This window comes from Apostichopus japonicus, chromosome 19 (assembly GCF_037975245.1).
Source record: "Apostichopus japonicus isolate 1M-3 chromosome 19, ASM3797524v1, whole genome shotgun sequence".
Taxonomy (NCBI): Eukaryota; Metazoa; Echinodermata; class Holothuroidea; order Aspidochirotida; family Stichopodidae; genus Apostichopus; species Apostichopus japonicus.
The window spans coordinates 11,228,357-11,241,236 of record NC_092579.1 but is presented as its reverse complement, the minus strand read 5'-3'; the positions used below and the strand labels follow the sequence as shown (position 1 = coordinate 11,241,236).

Sequence of the window (12,880 nt, the reverse complement as noted above, 5' to 3'; positions counted from 1 at the left end):
GGCTGGCTTCAGCCTAGAGATACTGTAGGGGCAACTTGAATCTAGCGGAAGCCGTACCACCGGATATCACACATACGGTACTGTCAACCTCACTGAAAGTTAATTCTATTAGGTTATATCGAAGTTCGGGCAACATTACTATAGGAGAGTCCTTCTGCATTTCTCTAGTTGATTTTCCGTGCAGAAAGACAAGAATATGTCACCATCAGTGCTCCTGACATTGGCTTTAGCCTCTCTGGGGGTATTGTACGCAAAATGCGAACATATTAATGATCGTCCTATTGTCGGTAAGTTGGTCAATTAGGTTTAATTATCGTGTTTTTTAATTATGTACTAGGTAGGCTAGGCCTAATGCATTTTTGGAAGTGACTGACAGATATAGCTGGTGTTATGTGCAATTGATAGTGATTGATACAGTATGCTTTTCACCAGGAAAATATGGTTGTCCTTGCACTAAAAAAGGCACTTGAAACTGTTGACCATCCAATTGTCTGATTTTGGAATATGTGGCATTGAAAGGAGTTTGGGAGTTTCTTGCAGACTCCATACCTCAGAAGCCAATGGGGTGAAGTCTGACTTTCTTCTGCCCATTACTTGATACATTGCAAATATGTTAGTGAAGCTAAGTCGATCCTCATTTGCAGTAAAAGAAAAAACTACCCTTCCTGAGGAAAATCTGTCACTGTCAGTTAATAATGATCCTATCAGGTCCAAATGTCTACCTACAGTATCTTGGTGTTGTAGTTGATGACAAATTTCAATTCAGGGCACATTTTGAAAATCAGATATTAAAATTAAAAAGGTCTCCCCTTTCATCCTTTATACAGTCTGACACCTGGAAAAAAAATTGTATTTATAACACTCTTAATTATTTTACCTCATGCTGACTATTGCTCACCAGTTTGGTGTCCCTCCAGAGAAACTACATACAGTGTGTTCAAAATCATTGTATGTGATTATACTATTAACAGTCACTCCCAGAGCCATGCCAAAGACCTGCTTGAAGAGCTCACATTTATGAGTATTAAATTTAACCAGCGTTTTAATTTATAATATCTGTTTTCAAGTGTGGAAGATTGTTCATGGTCTTGCTTCATACTATAAGGCCAACGTATTTACCAAATTAGATGTGTATGTATAAAGGGTCCACAAGGATTCCTTCTAATACATTGTGAGCCAGAGTCTGGAACAGTCTTCCATACAAAATATAAAACTCCCATTGTCTTAGATGATTCAAAACTAAGCGTGCAAATTTCATTCTTCAAAATGTGCCTCAATATTTTTATAATGCAATCTTCACTTTTACGATATATATGTTTTATTATTTTTACATTCTTTTTAATTTTTTATTGGCTATCTGAACTTTCTATACTGCTTATATATTCTATTCCTTATTTTTTGTACTTTTTTTGTATTTATGTTCTTTGGTTGTAAATTTTATGTTTTAGCTCCAATGAAAAGCAATCCTTAGAGATTGATTTGGATTTTATATAAACTTGAATAAAATGTTGTTGTGCTGTATGTAGGCCCTAGTAAAATAATTCATAACACATGAGCATTTTATATCATATATTTATGTTAAACGTTTCCTTTTAATTTGATCTTACATTTCGAAAAGGGGATCATGTTGCATCACACATTGCTACTGTATATCTTGCAAAATTCTTTTTTCTCTCTAAATACCATCGCAGGTATTCTTTCACAAGAATCTGTTGAGAGCCTGAAAAAGTTTGGACCAACCTACATTCCTGCTTCATATGTGAAGTTTATTGAATCAGCTGGTGCCAGAGTTGTTCCAATACTAGTGAATCAAACAGACAGTTATTACAAACAGATGTTCCAGTCTCTCAATGGGTTTGTTATTCACAGTGTTAGCTATTTTTCACTTTATCAAACATACTGTGAGATGAAACAAAACTTAGGCATTGCTTGATAGTACCAAAAGTCAGTGAAGACCGAGTAGGACAAAAACCAGAAACTTGGGAATACTTGAGAAGTTTATAAAAAAGAAATTGCATTCCAAAGATTGTTTAACATATAAGCTGAAAAGTGTGTTTTAAGTGTTTGAAACTGTGGTCATTTGAACATATAGTTTTGTGCCTCTGTATAAATGGCTTTCAGTATCAACGTCAGAGATCAGTTTAATGTAGGATTCTAGAATCCCATTGTCATTTGGTTTATGCAATTCAAGTACTGAAAGATTCTATGTAGATGGTCACCACTGCCAACCTACATCAAAATAAGGAACAATCGTTCAACTTTACTACAGTAGGCCGATATTTACTACTGGTTTTACACTTTTGGTTGGTATTGCTCAGGGGAATAAGAAAAAGCATTTAATTGGGTGAAATGATCACTTTTGTTTCCCAGTGAAGTAGTACTTGATCTCATGTTTTAGATATAGTTTTTCATCGTTAAAATGTCCCTAATAATTTCCTTAACATATTGATCAAATGAACTCTCCTTTCTATCTATTTGCAGAATGTTATGGCCAGGTGGAGAGGTTGATAGTTTATTCAAGTCTGGATATGGTAGAGCTGGTAAAATATTCTATGAACTTGCCAAGCAGGTAGAAAACAATTTTTTTGTTTTAATTATTTTGTCATAATGGGTGGTTAATTATTGCATTATAAACATGGAGTTATTCATGTGGAGATCACTCAAGAACTAACATGACATTAACATACATGCCTTGGCAGGACTTTATAACAAGTGAAGGGGTGGGTGTACATATTAGTTAGAGCCTGTCTGCCCCACCAGCCTAGGTTTCTTATTCAAAGCCACACCAGGAAATACAGTCTCTTGACCTATTATTTATTGCTGCCGTGCAGTGTATTTGTATGGAGTCATCAATTGATTTGGTTTGCCTGATTTGGGAGATGGAGCTCCGAAACATTCACCATGGCTGCTGTTTTTCGTGCAGTGATGATGGATGGGTTAATACTGTAACCTCACTCAGTGTTTGAGAGAGTGGTCACATGCTGAGGTACTGTACACTCTTGTTTGTCAGATAGGGATCTTGCAAACCCTTGAGAAATACTGGTACTGTAGTTTGGACAATATGTCAGGGAAAAAGTTTAATGTTCTGTTATGTAAAAAATTTTCAAGTACTTTGTATTTCCAGTATACGAAACTGCGTTATGCACTTTAATAGCAATTTGACCATTCTGCATAGCATTTTGTGATGCGAAGCTATTCCCTGTCTGTGTATTATCACAAATGGGGTACATGTGTGTTTTAACCTGCAATTGAGAAAATGGAGAATATCCATGTCATTTTTTGGGGGGGAAGGGGTGGGGGTGGGCGATTATTGTTTAAATGCACGAGTGCCATTGTGTTCTGCTGTGTACTATAGCATTAAAACCGCAATAACTATGATGTAGCTGTTTATTATTGCAGAGGTGATGTGTCAACCCCCCAAAAAAAGTTACTTTTAATATAGTTTTGATAAAGTTATCTTCTTTAGTTGGATTTGCACAAAGCTCCTTTTTTTGTCCTTATCTCACAACTGGAGGGGGGGGGGGGCGGTGGAAAATGGTAAAACTACCCCTTTTTGTGAAAGACAAGTTAACAGTCTAGTCTGGATTAGTATACAAGGTGCAACACAGCAGCTGTCCTTGGCCATGCTGTCAGTAATCACAACGTGCAATTCTTTCAAGTAAGTCTCTTCTTCTTTCGCAGAGTTATGAGAAGGGTGACTACTTCCCTATTTGGGGAACTTGCCAAGGACTTCAGTTGATGTCAGTTCTTACAGCTGGGAAGAACATTTTAGCTACCATGGGGGCAGTTAGAGAGAATCTTAATGTCACGCTGGAAGTTGGTACGTGTCTTTTCAAAACAGGAGAAATATGCTGCTTCCGCTACACCCTTAAAGGCATTGAAGACTCGCGCACAAAGAAATGTCTCATGCCGGTAATCTGACCTAGTTTCGAATGAGATGTAACAGAAGTGTTAGACACCACCATCAATCCCAGAAAATACATACACAACATGCTACCGTCAATAATTAGACACTAGTGTACAGTCAATACATACAGCTATGGTCAATACCCACAACACAGTGTACATAGCAGGGATTGAACTCTCAGGTCTAGATAAAAGATAACAAGGTATCACGTTTCATTACTGTCTGCATTTTGTCTTACGAGACGAACAAAAATCACGTCAAACAACCTAAAACCCAGCTTAGGTTGTCTGATGGACGACTACCTTATTTTGCCATAAGTGTTCAACACTTTAAGCAAAACTCAGAAAATCCATATTCTAATAAAAATAAAATCTGCCCCCAAAAGTGATAGTAGCTTGTTGGTATCGCCCTCCATTCATAAGAGCAACATTGTTAGAATGAAATTTGTTTTCTTGTTTCTTTCTTTCTTTCTTTCTTATGGCTACTGTAGGTACTCATGGGAGGGTGGTATTTCCAGGACTGGGCACCTCTCAGGGCCCTGTCATTAGTTTTACTTTTGTCTCTTTTTTTGGCTTAAACGCTTTCAATCTGAAATTACTTGCTTGTCTTCTGTACTCTTACTCTTTCCTCCTTCATCTTCTAGTCTGCTTTAGTTTTATACTTTGCTAACCTGCTGTAGCTCTGGCTTGTCCACCCCCACTCCCCCCTCCCCCATCACATACGAAACTTAAATCAAAAGCTACATTGGTCTGTCTGTGTTACAAAAGTAAGCAGTATGAAAAATTACTACAATGAATACCATTCAAATAGATATACTGCAAAATTGTCAAAAAGGTACAAACTTTATTTATGAATCCATTTCCTTGTGATCATATCAGCATTTCTAGCAATATTTATGATTTACTATAATATATAGGACACAGTGGCGTAGGAAGGTACTTTTGACTGGGGGGGCTGAAGACTGATGGCCCTTTAAGGGGAGGGGGTGTCCCCCTCCCCTTTGGAATTTTTGGCATTTCCAGGTGGCCTCAGATGCAATTTGCTGCAATATAACACACTTCAACACCCACTCCATTTTGTAAACTTAATTTCGTATTTTCACCTGGCCTTAGATGCAATTTGGTGCTCCAAATGAGATTTTTTTTCTTATTTGGAAATGAAAAAGGGGTTTTCTGACTTGCCAAGCGGGGGGGGGGGGGGGGGGCGGAATGATCATTCCGCCCCTCCACATTTTTCACGGGGGGGCTGGCACCCCCCAGCCCCCCCGGTTCCTACGCCCTTGATAGGACATCCTTAGAGGTGCATACATGCTTTCAACAATGCCAACACTTGATATCCGAAATATTTTGTTTATCTTTCTAGGTTACAATAAGAGCAGGATCTTAGGAAATGCACCAGATGAAATTCTGACTGCTTTGAAAACGAAAGCTGTGACGTATAACTTCCATGACTACAGTGTAACTCCGACAGTAAGTAAATCCACAGTCGGTGTTTGATCATTGATGATCTCTGTTTTTATCTGGAAAGTTTCATCTATGCATCTGTAGATTCTTCACTAGTGCACCTTGAGAGATGATGTTACCTTTGACCTTCTCTAACCCTTTTGGGTAATCAAGTATGATAATAACAGAAAGGAAGTTTCTGTTTAAACTGTTAAAACCATTGAATGCTGCAAAGTAGCTGAACTTAATTAAAATCATTTGAAAATATCTTGAGAATATTATAACCCATTGACCACCGTGCTCCTTTTTTTAATGCAGGGATGTAAGTCTTCCGTATTTTTACGGAAATCCGGTTTTTTTTTTAATTCCAATAAGTCTTCCGTATTTTTACGGAAATCCGTTTTTTTTTAATTCCAATAAAGTTCCACAAAATTGTTCGAATATCAAAGACACAACGCGGCAAAAATGCCTGGCCCGTTGCAGCAAGCTAACTTCAATTTTCACTCATCGATCACTCAAAATACCATTTCCAGTTTCGCATCATCGCATTGCACTGTACAACATTGTGCCATGTGAATATCGTTGCGTACGTGCGAACTTCAAATCGCTATAGCTCATTTCTGTCGTTGAAAAACCTTGCCTAATTCATGTTGATTGGACTGCTAATTAATATCTTCGTAACTGCTGGTGCTCGACATAAGTTTTGGAATTAACGCTTGTGATATTTGTGAGCGGCGGAAATCTACGGGATACGCATATGAAAGTCGATATTTGTGATCGCATTCGAATGTGAGACTGTTTTTTATTCCGTAGTTCGCTCCGACGTATTCGTAACTTTGAGCTAGCCTAACATAACGATAGTGTGTAAGTAGTAAGAACTAGGGGTAGGATGTGTTAGCGCTAATACTTCTAAGCTAGCCTAACATAACGATAGTGTGTAAGTAGTCAGAGCTAGGAGTAGGATGTGTTAGGACGGCATTCACCTGGGGTCTCCGAATATTTTTCCGGTTTTTTTTTTTGGCTGCACTTACATCCCTGTTAATAGGTTGATGTTAGTGCTGAGTATTGTATTATGGAACACACTGAGAGTTTCTGTTAAAAGGTGTGAAAAACTTCAAAAGAAATTGGTGTGATATTCTTTCCAGTGACACGTACTGTAGGTGTCTATTCTTTATTCAATGTAACTAACTGAATGGTTTTCAACAACGAACAATATAATTGCCCTGATTCCTTTGTCATGAAAATATCTTGAAAACTTATAATTTTAAGTCTCAGACTCAGTATTAACCCGTTATGGCTACATTTTATGTTGAAGTGGTTTCAATCTGGTAGTATTGATAGAGAGCATGGTGGCCAAATTGTCTAAGGCGTTGTACTTGTGATCCAAGGATTGCTGGTTCGTTTCCTGCATAATTCATTACGTTGTGTCCTTAGGCAAGATGCTTTATCTCACTTGCCTCTCTCCACCCAGGGGTTAAATGAGTACCTGTGAGGTTACTTGTCATTGGGCGCAGTATATAACTGCTGCCAACTGGAGGCATTGTCTCTGGGACAGGTTATCATTGACCAGGGGTAATATGACGTCTGTAAAGCGCTTTGAAACCTTGGTATAAGCGCCATAAAAATGTGACATTAATATTAGTATATCAATTAAAGAAAATAATTGTAATTTAAAGCAAAATATGCGATAACTGGTGTCATATTTCGACTTGATCAAGTTTTCAGTGTTGTGTATGAAGGAACATTGAATCTGTGATATCGCCCAAATGGAATGAGATTTTGCTAAGCCCTTTGGGAATTTTTTCATGATAATTATCTGTATCACATAGACCGATTATGGTGGTTGCATAAGTGTCTGGCTAATAAGGAGCTGAGCATAGATCTCTAAGTTTGAATGTCACTGGAAATATTTCCTGGATTTGGACCAAAAGATGTAAAGTTACAATCAAACACTAATGGCAGCTTTGATAGCGTTAACTGAAGAGAACAGATGAAGGATATATAAACCATTTAAGGTATTTACAGTGGAAGTAATTTTATGTCTTAAGAATACTCTCCAATCTTCTCTTCACAGAATTTCAGTAATAGTGAAGGCTTAAAGGATAATTTTAACATCGTTGCAACAAGCCAAACTGATAACGGGAAAGAATTCATAGCAATGATGGAGGGTAAGTCTACCAATGGATGGATGGTACCGTACAAACTTTTGTAATTGAGTATTGGATATACACAAATTAGATTGAAATGTGTGTATCAAGTGACCTCTGTTTGATCACTGAATGAAGACGGAGTAACCGTTTATTAGAGCTGTAATGAGGTAGTGTCGGGAGTAGAAATTCAGACATCAGGCCTTGAAATTGGGGCTATATCTACTGGCTAAATGCCAGTGGATTTTGCTGGGAGAAAAAACAGATAGGCACTGGCATAAGGCATTATTCTGCTAGTGGACATTAGAAACATAAACACATGGTTAAAGTCGGTTAGCTATATTCAATCACTGATGATAACATCAGCAAATGTTATTGGGCTGCTCTTAATACCCTGTTCAGTAACTGATGTGCATTAATGTTATTTCATGAGGATGGCAATGTGAACTTGATGTTAGACAGTAGACTTTATAAGCACATGCATTTTGTCAACAATTACATGGCTTAATATGTGAAATTCTATGCATGCACAAGGATATCAGTAGAGCTCACAGTTTATATGCCTTTGTTGAATCTCTTTAATCAAAATCCTTTCTGTAGCCTTCAAGCATTTATGTTTGTTAATGTTTTGGCCTTCTCCAATATTCTGTGTGCACAAAAGCTTACCCTGAAGTCACTGGTGTGAATCCCTGTTCTAGCTAAAAAATAAAATTATTTGAACTTTTCAAGTTAGTTCATAATTTAAAGAGATGTCCGAGGGCCAAGCGCCTTTTCTTCTCAAATACAGTGAATAAATTAATTCATGGTGTCAAACTTACCTTTCTTTCTCCTGAAAATTTCAGGGAATAATATTTGATATTGTATGATTGTAGTACTTTTATTTCTTATTTTTATTTTTATTTTATGAAAGGATGGATGGAAAATAGTTCATTTATTTATTTAATTATTTCCTTATTCATTCTTTCATTCATTCTTTTATTCATTCATTTATTCATACATTCATTCATCCTTCTTTTCATTCATTGATTCATACATTCATTGATTCCTTTTTTTTCTTTTCTTTTTTGCAGGTAAGAAGTACCCGTTCTATGCAGTTCAGTTTCACCCAGAGAAACCAATCTTTGAATGGAGCCTGGACACCAACCTGAAGCATGATGAGGTCTCCATCAAGACCTCACAGTACTTGGCAAATTTCTTTGTCAGTGAAGGTATTTGCAATTCATGATTCTTGTCAGCCAGTAGTCTTCTTTGCAAATTGATTTAATATAGATGGCGTAAAGACTTTATTCCCAGTACCCTATCTGGCCATCGAATGGATACCCTAGCGATTGAAAGAATAAAAATATGAACCCACATTTCATTGAGAAATGCCATCTTCCTCTAAGGGTTAGAATACCCTAGGACAGTAATACCCTTCTTCACAACATTTTCTACATTTCATTTAGTGATGCCATCATTCTCTTGGGGTTAGAATACCCTATTCAGTCCACGAGGAGGATTATTGATTAAGAACAATTCACCCATTTTTCCACCTCCCCTCCCCCACCACCTATCTCTCTCTCTCGACCTCTCTCTCTCCACCCACCTCTTACTCTCTCACATCTCTCTTCAGGGATTGCTATTTCTTTTCTATCATCTAACATCACTTGCTTTGTTTTTGTTTTGTTTCTTCAGCACGTAAAAGTTTGCACACCTTCCAAAGCCCAGAAGCTGAGAGTGCTGCTCTCATCTACAATTACAATGAAACTTACACAAAAGGAGTATTTCATATCAACCAGTGCTTCTTTTTCAATCCATGAAATAGTACAGGTATAGCAATTTCAACCTGTATAGGCTTTACTACAATTTAATTTCAAAAAGCACCATTTTTGGCATTTTTGCAGTGGTCACAATTCGCCGCATCATTTTGTCAGCAATTTCTTCTTTTTTTCATTAATTCCTGAATTTTTTAGGCAAAGTAGATCTATTTCAACCTGCATGAATCACTGAGTATTTGATATATTTCAAATTGATTCTAGATGTTGGTCAAGATTAATTTGAACATTAGGTCAAAGATCTTTGAAGTCCAAAAATAAAAGGCCAATTAAGGTTGTGATGTATCAAAATGATGTGATACACCTTTTTGTTTTGTTTTGTCTGTACAGCTGTAACTCTATTTTAACCAAAATTGGCAGCTCTTTAATCAATTAGTAGAAGGTAACAGATTGTGTACATAAATATGAGGTCAAAGGTCATTCAATATTTCTTTTTGTCCAAAGAAGACTATATTAGCTGTATACTCACTCAGGTTTTGAGCAAATTAGTCTGATAGAAATCAGAATTCGTCACAGCATTCTCTTATCAATTGGATGCACCTGTATAAGTAAGAAAGTATGGGGGGTAGGGGGGTGGGAGTGTTAAGTTTATTTGGCAAGTGATATACAGGCAGTGGAGCTTAATAAGTCGTTAGCAATGTAAGAATATACTTGTTTGCCACAAGCAGTTGGAATCTACTTGTTTGCCACAGGCAATGTCAGAATTCACTTGCAATTGGAATACTGCAGCTTGCTGGGTGTTAGATTTGTGTTCGTTATCAGTTATTTTTTCTGTGCTTTGTCATCATTTCTGTGCAGCTACCAACCTATATGGTTTCTTTGGTTCTTTTGGTTGCAATCATTTCACCACCCCTGGACTATTAATACCCATTTAAATTCATTACAGAACATAAACTTTGTATCCCATCAAGTTGGCATATCGAACTTTCCTTTCTGGTTGCAATTAGGCCTCTTCAGTGTATGCGTAATAAATTTGTAGACTGAAAGGTCACCAGGATTGCCACCAAAAGTTGCGAAGTTGCTCAAAGTTTACCAACAACTACTTTCCTGGAGGTTCTGATTTTCTCTCCAAATTATTCTCAGATAAAAAAAGAGTGTTTGCTAAAACAATGAAATGTTGAAGAGAGGAACAAATTGCTTTGAGGAGGCAGTAAAATGCTTGTTGAGGTTTTGAAAGCTAGTGACCATTATATGACTTCCTAGCATAATCAATACTGTGACAATACTAAGGCATGTCAGTTGTAAAATCCTATCCGATTTAGAACAGATACATCTTACCTATAGAGTCGTGGGAAGGTGCTTGAATATAAATTATGATCCATTTTGCAAATTTAAAATACATTAGTCAAATCTCTTCTCTCGCTTTAACTTTCAGCTCGAAAAAGTCGTCACAGATTCGTGGATCCGACAACAGAGCATAAGTACCTTATTTACAACTTTGAGCCTGTCTTCACCGATCCTCTATCTCATTATTTTACTCAAGTATACTTCTTTCATCCAAAGCAGCACTAAGAATTTCAACATATTGAAATATGAGCCGTCTGATGGATATCAAACTTGATGACTGAAATCACACAACATGTCTTCTAAAATGTGTAATGAGCAAGCATGGGGCAGTCTTTCACTAGCAGCGTAAATTTATAATCACTAACGGTGTAAATATACTATTACAATATTTCTGGTGGAGGCAAAAATGTGCATTGAATTATTTTGAGGTTGTAGTTTCTGTTTTTCTTTTCTTTTTATGGTCATGAATATTTTTCTGTTTTGTAGCATTATTTTAAGAATACGAAAGGGTATTATCTTTCACAAGAGAGGCTAGATTAAAGAAAATGTAGCAATAATTAAAGACACTTCATATGTAAAGTAAGATAAATGTAACATTTATATTTGCACAAAACATAGATATTTCCCAAAATCTTTGTATTTCTCTATTTTCTTAAATGTAAGTGTTTTTGCTATTAAGCTTCCTGTTCTCTGATATTTTACATTATTGTCAACTCAAATGGAGTTTGGGTTTTGAAACATGTTGCCATGACATTAATTAATTAATTAAATTTTTTATGATTCATTATACAGTATATTTAGTATTTGATCATATTCACCCTATACTTCTTGACAGGTATATTTTAAACTAAACCGCTTATCGTTTATTGTTGCTGAAATATAATTAGAACAACAACTATGGTATCGGGTAACCATATGTTAATTGTGTGTAATAATATAATATATTTACTAATTACTACAATAATTCTAATTGTAATGAACTCAATTTGTATGGAGTTTAGTGTTGTAGAATATATATGGTTTATTGGAGAATTGACTATATTTTTTTAATGTGGATTTACATATTTTATACAATGGATCCTGTAACTTTGCACCATAGAAAGAAAAATGATATTTTGGATTCTACAATTTCTGTGTCTTACTTTTTTTCTTTTGTCTGATTGGCTGACATGACATCATGTGACCATTCCTGGTCATCCATTATTTTTTCAATAAAGGATATAGTTTCCATCATTAGTCAAAATGTCAACAATTTGAAACTTGGTGTTTCAATTGTTGAGATACAAGTTGACTAGTCAAATTACAAAGATCTGAATATTGACGTTTCGGCAAGATGCATCTCGATTTTTGTCACTTGGACAAATTTCAAATTGCTGTTAATCTCTGCTATACTCTGGTGCCTCATAATTACCTTTTAAAGGAAATGATAACAAACCTGAAATTTAATCTACCAGTAGATAACGTCAAAGTCAATTTTTTAATAATTATAAACGTCAAATTGTGTATTCTGAAGCATATTTAGTTTATAATTTATGGCTATATGAAAGTAGCTCTAAACACAAGATTGTAGTGCTAATGGATATTCAAAAGTTTAACCCGGCTTATTATAAGGTTAAGGTCTTGAACTTTGACTGGGAGGGCAAAAGCAAATTGGAAAGAGGTTGGATTCAGGGGCTTCGGAGCCGATACTGCAGGTCCGGCGAATGCCGGACCAATATTCAAGGCGCTAAAAAGAAAAAAGAGTAGGACTAAGAAAAAGAACTGGCAAAAAATAAAGAACCAAAATGAAACTAGTTCAAAATGTATTTCAGAAGATTAGTTGGGTAGCAGGGGTCTTGTTGTCAAGCTCGGGAAGTGCCATTACCTGCAATCTGGGAGACATTCTTTCAAAATTTTCTCCAAACTACGCTACGCACCAACCATGGTGGCGCGAAGCGTAGTTTGACCTACCACACGTCCCCCCGATAATTATGATAGATGGCCACACTCTGATCTGACATACCAATCCCAAATAGCTTGCGACGCCCCTGGGATTTTATATTTGACGCCAGTGCTGCCCTGGAGTCACTGAAGCCGTTTGCAATGTAGGGGGTTGGGGGTCCTTCACCAGAAAAAAAAAAAATTGGATGTCACATGGTAGGCCTGCACTCTAATGCATATTTAAACTGTAAATTGGGTATATAAGTCACTGCAACCCACTATGTGCTTTGACGTTCGCATTGAATGCGAGTGGGGGGAATCCAAATTGTTCATTCTTTCAGCCTGGGGACTTTTATTATGCTC

The 12,880-nt window shown here is 36.6% G+C and overlaps 1 protein-coding gene across 2 annotated transcripts; it reads left to right on the top strand.

The window, feature by feature from the left end:
• Nucleotides 1-58: 58 nt before the first annotated feature.
• Nucleotides 59-11,725, top strand: LOC139959653 (gamma-glutamyl hydrolase-like). Of its 2 annotated transcripts, XM_071957449.1 has the most exons (9): nucleotides 59-287; nucleotides 1,692-1,854; nucleotides 2,482-2,569; nucleotides 3,682-3,820; nucleotides 5,270-5,376; nucleotides 7,424-7,517; nucleotides 8,567-8,704; nucleotides 9,171-9,305; nucleotides 10,686-10,824. In XM_071957449.1, the coding sequence occupies exons 1-8, from the start codon at nucleotides 197-199 to the stop codon at nucleotides 9,293-9,295; spliced, it is 945 nt and encodes a 314-aa protein (XP_071813550.1). In that variant the 5' UTR covers nucleotides 59-196; the 3' UTR covers nucleotides 9,296-9,305; nucleotides 10,686-10,824. The 2 variants fall into 2 exon arrangements, with proteins under 2 accessions (XP_071813550.1, XP_071813549.1); XM_071957448.1 differs by lacking the exon at nucleotides 9,171-9,305 and having other exon boundaries at nucleotides 10,686-11,725.
• The last annotated feature ends 1,155 nt before the right edge of the window (nucleotides 11,726-12,880 follow it).

Coding starts and splice junctions, on each gene's coding strand:
- LOC139959653 (XM_071957448.1), top strand. CDS start 197: ATGTCACCATCAGTGCTCCTGACATTGGCTTTAGCCTCTCTGGGGGTA. Junction 1,855..2,481: donor ATGTTCCAGTCTCTCAATGG/GTTTGTTATTCA, acceptor ATCTATTTGCAG/AATGTTATGGCCAGGTGGAG. Junction 7,518..8,566: donor ATTCATAGCAATGATGGAGG/GTAAGTCTACCA, acceptor TCTTTTTTGCAG/GTAAGAAGTACCCGTTCTAT.